The 7,860-nt window shown below is 50.7% G+C and overlaps 1 protein-coding gene across 2 annotated transcripts in view; it reads right to left on the reverse strand.

Annotated features, from left to right (window-relative positions):
- ARHGAP8 (Rho GTPase activating protein 8) overlaps positions 1-7,860 on the reverse strand; it is a 96,396-nt gene that overhangs the window by 11,919 nt on the left and 76,617 nt on the right. For both annotated transcript variants that reach the window (XM_017529497.2, XM_037738908.1), the window contains exon 8: positions 3,205-3,278. In XM_017529497.2, coding sequence (XP_017384986.1) covers positions 3,205-3,278 — 74 coding nt within the window. The remainder of the gene's footprint in view (positions 1-3,204; positions 3,279-7,860) is intronic.

The raw sequence follows: 7,860 nt of genomic DNA on the forward strand, positions 1-7,860 counted from the left end.
AAAAAAAAAAAAAAAAAAAAAAAAAAGTTGATTGTATCAAAGAAGAAAACTTGTCTCCATTGTCAATTTATACAGAGAGCTTTCAGCGCTTCTGTTGGTTCATGAAGGCAACAGCCCATGCGGCCTCTTGAGGCCTGGGGTGGAGGCAAGGGTTTCCTCTGGCCAGACCCCCTCTGGCTCTAGAGCCAGGAAGAGAAACAAGCCTGAGCCTGCCCTGGGGAGCCTGCGGTGGATGGTGGGGGTGCCCCGGAACACCAGCACCTAGGACCTGGTGCAAGCATCTGGAGGTCCAAGTCTTCCTGGGACTTGCAAGGTGTGACCTCCCCTTCTCCTCCCCACTTCCGTCAGGCCCCGCAGGCTCATGCACCCCCATGGCCACGGGCCTCTGCACCTGCAGCTCCTCTCTGGGGACCTTCTGCCACCTGGCATGGGCAGCCTCTCCCCACCCTCAGAGCTCAGCTCCATCACCAGATGGAAACATGAGAAAGAGCAGCGGCCGAGGGACCACAGGGTGGCGGGGTCTGGGGCCCACGGCGCAGGGTCTGTGGTGGAGCTGGGGTCTGCATTAGGGGGTTTGGCCACGCTGGGGAGATTCCCTGAGGAAGCAACCATTGAGCTGAGCTCTAGGGGCTGGAGGGGAGCCAGCCTGGCCTGGGGGGTGGGGATGGGGGTGGGTGCCAAACCCTAGCTGGAGAAACCACAGGTAAAGGCACCCAGGCTGGGGAGGGGGAAGACCCAGGAGGGGCCAGACCAAGCCTCAGGGCTGGGACACCGGCTGCAAAGGGGACTCCCGCACTTCCTGAGGCCTGGCCTTGGCCACCTGGGACAGGAAGAAAAGGTGATCACTCCCTACAAGGTTTACTAAAGGAAACGCCGAGTGTCCTTAATTGGACTTTGCGTCTCCTCCCAGGGCCTGCACTTGGTAGGTCTCAACACGTGCCTGTCCACTGCAGGCTGAGGGCGGAGTGGGCCTGCTCTCGAGGGTAAATAAGGCGATGGTGCCCGTTAAACGGTTTCAACGCTGTCGCTCTCCCCGCCTGCACTCCCCTCCCCCCAGGCAAGCCACTGTCATCTTTCCCCGTCCTCAGACCCGTCCCTCAGCCTCGTCTCCTTTCTGAAGCTCAGGGAACGCCGATCTCTGACCAGCCACACCCTGCATCGAGCCCTTCGGTGTCTGCCACCTGCCACAGTATAGAGCTCCGTGGGAATGTGCTTTGGGAAATAGAAAAGGACAGCGCTTCCCATCGCAGCCACCACAGCCTTGCACCATCTGGCCGCCTCCTCACTTCACCCACCACGTCTCCGCTCCCATCGTCCAGGGCCCAGAGGCTCCATGCGCCTTCCTGGCCCAGACGTGGCCTGGTGGCTGGTCCCTCTCCTTTCTGCTGAGTGACTGCCGTGGGCAGAATTCCGAGATGGCCCCTGGACTCCTGGCCCCTGGGGAACACGTACTTTGGTCAGTCAAACACTAAGCTAGGTACTACAGTGAAGGGGCTTTGCAGACTAACTCAGGGCCAAGCCAGTCGGCCTTAAGATACGGAGATGATCTTGCATGGGCCCGACTTTTACCCTGTGGCTTCTACAGCCAGGGGTTTGCCCCCGCCGAATCCCCACCACCCAGGCAGGGCTGACTCCCCTCCAGCCTCCATCAGGTGAGTTTTAAAAGGACCCATGTTCGTTCAGTGACAGAGAATGCAGGCCGGGGAGGGGATTCACGTGAGCTGTGGTCTGCAGGAAGAGGGGCCGGGTGTGGCAGGGAAAGCAGCGGTCGGAAGCTGCTGAGCCAGGCCCCGGGCTGACAGGCAAGGAAGTGGGCACTTCACAATGACAGCTGCCAAGAACAAGACCAGGCCACTGATCTGAACGAACTTGGACGTGGACTCTTCCCTAGAACCTCCGGCCTCCAGGAGGAAGCCCAGTCCGGCCAGCACCTGCAGTTCAGCCTGTAAGACCCTGAGCAGAGAACCCGGCCCCCATGTGCCCAGACTTCTGATCCACAGAAATGGAGATAATAAATTCGTGTTGTGTGGGCCGCGCGTGGTGACTCGTGCCTGTAATCCCAGCAGTATGGGAGGCTGAGGCGGGCCAATCACCTGAGGTCAGGAGTTCAAAACCAGCCTGGTCAACATGGTGAAACCCCATCTCTACTAGAAAATACAAAAAAATAGCTGGGCTTGGTGGCGCACGCCTGTAACCCTAACTACTCGGGAGGCTGAGGCAGAAGAATCGCTTGAACCTGGGAGGTGGGGGTTGCAGTGAGTGGGGACCACGCCATTGCACTCCAGCCTGGGTGACAGAGGGATATCTCAAAAATAACAACAAAGGAATTGATACGTTTTTAAAGAGAGGGAGAGACAGACTCCCTGATGTAGTTTCTGATTTTTGGTCTTTAGGGACGCCACTCATAAGCACGACAGAATGGGAAATACTATAATGACATCTGGTCAAAGTAGACCGCTCACAATGACAGTCCCCCAGCTACAGTGGGGTCTCATAGAACATTCTGTGATCAGAACACGCCATCTCTGGGGCACACAGAGAACAGACCACCAGGGCCCTGGCAGCGGTGACTCTCACTTCTTGTCTGACACCCCCGCATCTGCGCTGCAGCACCCAGGCTCACCAACCGCGCCTGCACCGGTGGTCCCAGGTAAGCCTCCCTGGTGCCTGCTCCTCCATGGGAGCCTCTTTCCCCCAATTAGGGTAAACGCGGCCTCCACGCACCTTCTCCACAGACCTCAGTTCTAGCCTCAGGAGCTGTGGAGAGCCCACAAGGCTCACCCCACTCCAAGTTCCTGGCTGCACCCGCCCCACCGGCAATGTCGTCTACAAATCAAAGTTGATCCTTTCAGAGGGGCCCCCATTTCAAGAGGGCCTCCTACAGACTAGCGCCGTCTGAAGTGCTTTGCAGGCAACATCTCATAACAATCCTGAGAGTCACATGCTGTTTGTTATTGACCCTACAGGACAGGGGAGGGAATGGAGGCCCAGAGAGGGTGAGTAACGCCCCAGGTCACACAGCTAGTAAACAGGGGAGACAGGATTCAAACCCAGACCATCTGAAGCCAGAGCCCAGACCTGGAGCCACTGTGCCTCAGTCTCTCCCTTCCTGGCCTGTGGGGTGCTCAGGATCCAAGACGAACCACCCAGGGAAGGGCACCCAGCAGCTCTCACGTCACCCAGCCGGAGCTGGCCCAGACTCACCTTTCTCTCTCAGGTACGTCACTGTGAACCTCAGCACGGGGGGGATGAGTTCGCCTTGATTTTTGTCTTTGAGGCTGAGGAAAGAGAACAGAAAGTGACAGTTTTTACCTGAGCTTGATGGGTGATCACCATGAGAAGAGCTGCTGGTCCTCTCCACACCCCTGCGAAAACACAGGACCCAAGCACTGTCCAGGGAGAGGCAGGCTCAGCCCTCAGGAGGTAGGCAGTCTGGGGGCCAATAATAAAATGATAGTGCAGTATTTGAGAACTCCATGAAAGGAATGTTTATGATACAGGGAAGACCTGTTCCCCAGGAGGCAACTTCAGAGCTGGGTTTTGAGGGATGAGTGGGAGCCTGCCAGAGGACAAAAGAAAGAAGGGCATTCTAGACAGGGAAGACATACCGGGAAGTCCCAGAGGTATGAGATGGCTTGGCTGTGACGGCAGAACCTGAAGCCCTGGACTGGATGCTAATTCAGTTAACAAACATCACTGACAAAAGCCCAGCACGTCATCTGGGTTATCCTGTCTTTTACTGTGCTATTCTGAGACAGAGATTCACATAAAGACATTTTGGCCAGGTGTGGTGGCTCACACCTGTAATCCCAGCACTTTGGGAGGCTAAGGTGGGCAGATCACTTGAGCCCAGGAGTTCAAGACTAGCCTGGCCAATGTGGTAAAATCCTGTCTCTATTAAAAATGCAAAAATTAGCTTGGCACGGTGGGATTAATAGATATCCCACATCTATTAATATATTAGATGTGGCCAGGCGGGGTGGCTCACACCTATAAACCCAGCATTTTGGGAGGCCGAGGCAGGTGGATCACAAGGTCAGGAGTTCGAGACCAGCCTGGACAACATGGTGAAACCCCATCTCTACTAAAAACACAAAAATTAGCCAAGCGTGGTGGCACACAACTGTAATCCTAGCTACTCTGGAGGCTGAGGCAGGAGAATCGCTTGAACTGGGAGACACAGGTTGCAGTGTGCCGAGATTGCACCACTGACCTCCAGCCTGGGTGACAGAGCGAGACTTCAACTCAAAAAAAAAAAAAAAAAAAAAAAAAAAAAAAAAATATATATATATATATATATATATATAATTTATATAATACATATGTTTTATAAATTATATATGTAAATTTTATATATATGTATTTTTATTTGTGGTGACCCTAGTTTTACATCATACGTATTTAATATAATACAGCCTATTTTCAATTTTCAGATGATATTACACCATTCCACTTACAGTGTAAGTCTCCCATCCCATCCTCTGCCTTTTGTGTGTGTTTCTTTTTCTGGAGACAGGGTCTTGCCCTGTGGTCTTGGCCTGCTGCCGCCTCGACCTCCTGGGCTCAATCAACCCTTTCACCTCAGCCTCCCAGGTAGCTAGGACTACAGGCACGTGCCGCCATGCCATGCCAGCTAATTTTTTGAATTTTTTGTAGTGGCTGCGTTTTGTCATGTTGCCCAGGCTGGTCTTGAACTCCTGAGCTCAAGCAATCCACCTGCCTTGGCTTCCCAAAGTGCCGGGATTACAGGCCACTGTGTCCGGCCCGTCTTCTTAATACACTGTCCACTGCTCTAATATGTTTTAAGCCTCATACTACTTTATTATTTTTGTTTAAACAGTCAATTCACTTTCAAAGATATTCTTAAAATGAGAAAATCAATTTTTTCCTGTTTACACATATTTGCCATTTGCAACACACTTCATTCCTTTGTAAGGGTCCCAATTTCCATTTGGCGTTCTATTTTTGAGTTCTGCAGTGCTTCTCTTCACATTTTTATAGTGTAGTTCTGCTGAAAATAAATTCTGCTTTTTTGGTTTATCTGAAACAGTATTTACTGGGCATTTACTTTTAAAAGTTTTTTTGCTGGGTATGTAATTTTAGATTGAGAAATTTAGCTTTTTTTTTTCTTTTTCAGTATAATAGAGATGTTACTCTGTCGTTTTCTGGCTTCCACCTTTCCAATGAGAAATCAGCTATAACTTTTTTTTTTTTTTTTTGAGACGGAGTCTCACTTTGTTGCCCCAGGCTCAAGTGCAGTAGAGCGATCTCAGCTCACTGCTACCTCCACCCCTCAAGGTCCCGGTGAGTCTCTGGCCTCAGGACCTCCCGAGGAGCTGGGATTATAGGTGTGCACCACTATGCCTGACTGATTTTTATGTTTTTGATAGAGATGAGGTTTCACTACGTTGGCCAGGCTGGTCTGGAACTCCTGACCTCAGGTGATCTACCTGCCTCAGCCTCCCAAAGTGCTGGGATTACAGGTGTGAGCCACCACGCCTGGCCAAGAAAACCCTTTTCAACAAATGGTGCTGTAATAACATGCAAAGAAGCAAATCACACCTTGCCTCACAACATATATAAAAATCTACTCAAAATATATCAAAGATCCAAATCTAACAGCTCAATTGTAAAACTCTTGGAAAAAAAACATAGGCATGTCATAACCTTGGATTTGGCAATGGTTTCTTAGATATAACACCAAAAGCACAAGTGACAAAAGAAAAAAATAGATGGTGGCTCACGCCTGTAATCCCAGCACTTTGGGAGGCTGAGGCAGGTGAATCACAAGGTCAGGAGTTCGAGACCACCCTGGCCAACATGGTGAAACACCGTCTCTACTCAAAATACAAACAATTAGCTGGGCCTAGTGGCAGGCACCTGTAATCCCAGCTACTCCGGAGGCTGAGGCAGGAGAATTGCTTGAATCTGGAAGACAGAGGTTGCAGTGAACCAAGATCGTGTCATTGCACTCCAGCCTGGGTGACAGAGCAAGACTTTGTCTCAAAATAAAAGTAAAAAACAGGGCTGGTTGCGGTGGCTCATGCCTGTAATCCCAGCACTTTGGGAGGCCGAGGTGGGCGGATCACAGATCAGGAGTTTGAGACCAGCCTGGCCAATATGGTGAAACCCTGTCTCTACTAAAAATACAAAAATTAGCCAGGCGTGGTGGTACACACCTGTAGTCTCAGCTACTTGGGAGGCTGAGGCAGGAGAATCACTTGAACGTGGCAGGCGGAGGTTGCAGTGAGCCAAGATCACACCACTGCACTCCAGCCTGGGCGACAGAGCGAGACTCCATCTCAAAAAAAAAACACTATCAGCTGGGTGTGATGGCTCACACCTGTAATCCCAACACATTGGGAGGCTGAGGCAGGCGGATCACCTGAGGTCAGGAGTTTGAGACCAGCCTGACCAACATGAAAAAACCCTGTTTCTACCAAAGATACAAAATTAGCCAGGCGTGGTAGCGCATGCCTGTAATCCCAGCTACTAAATAAGCTGAAACAGGAGAATCGCTGGAACTGGGAGGCGGAGGTTGCGGCGAGCTGAGATTGTGCTATTGTACTCCAGCCTGGAAACAAAAGTGAAACTCTGGTCTCAAAAAAAAAAAAAAAAAGAAAGTGACTATGTGGAGAAATCTGAACCATCATACCTTGCCGATGGGAATGTAAAATGGTGCAAAGACTTTGGAAAACAATTTGGCATTCTGTACACCTTAAACATAGAGTTACCACGTGACCCAGCAATGCCACTCCCAGACACAAACCCAAGAGAATAGAAAATGTATGTTCACACAAAATCCAGCATGCGAATTTTCAGAGCAGCGTTATTCATGATGGCCATAAAGTAGAAACAACCCAAATATTCATTATAAATAAAGGGATAAATAAAATCTGGCCTATCGATACAATGCTATAATCAACACCATCATGGATGGACCTTGAAAACATGCTAAACAAAACATCCACAAAAGGCCACATACTGTGTGATTAAATTTTATGAAATGTCCTAAATAGGCAATATTTATAGATATTAAAAGTACTTGCCAGGGCCTGCAGGAGGGAGGAATAGGGAGAGGCTGTTAATGGGTGCAGGGTTTCTTTTTGGAGTGATGAAAACATTCTAGAATTAGGCAATGGTGATGAACAGCTTTGTGCATATGCGAAAAACCAGTGAAGTCATCAGAGAAGGCTTCCTGGAGGAAGGGGTGACGAGGGAGGAAGAACAGGCAAAGTGCGGGCAACAGGAACCAGTTCACGTGGTCTGCACACCCTGTTGTTAAGCCCCTGTGGTCCTGGAGGGTGAGGAGGGCAGGGTTTCACCTCCAGTAATGGCAAGAAATTGGACAAGTTAAGAAAAGTCGAACACTGTGAGAATGTGCAGTTAAGAATCACTCTTTAGCTCCCACCACCCCTTAGGGGCCGTCCAGGAAGGCAAGGCTGGGCAGGCACCTGCAGTGATCTTGGGCCCCTCTGAGGGGCACTGGTGAGAACTCAGCCCTCCAGGACCAGGCCCAGCCAGCAGGCCAGGATTTTCAAGCTATCAAGTGATGGAAAATGCCAGAGCTTGCAGAGCGTGGTGGCTCACGCCTGTAATCCCAGCACTTTGGGAAGCTGAGGTGGATGGATCACCTGATGTTAGGAGTTTGAGAACAGCCTGACCAACATGGTGAAACCCCGTCTCTACTAAAAACACAAAACTTAGCCAGGCGTGGTGGTGGGCATCTGTAGTCCCAGCTACTGGGGAGGCTGAGACCGGAGACTGGAGAATTGCTTGAACCTGGAAGGTGGAGGTTGCAGTGAGCTGAGATAGCGCCATTGCACTCCAGCCTGGGTGACAGAGCAAGACTGTCAAAAA

Source organism: Cebus imitator, unplaced genomic scaffold (genome assembly GCF_001604975.1).
Source record: "Cebus imitator isolate Cc_AM_T3 unplaced genomic scaffold, Cebus_imitator-1.0 Scaffold59, whole genome shotgun sequence".
In the NCBI taxonomy this organism is placed as follows: domain Eukaryota; kingdom Metazoa; phylum Chordata; class Mammalia; order Primates; family Cebidae; genus Cebus; species Cebus imitator.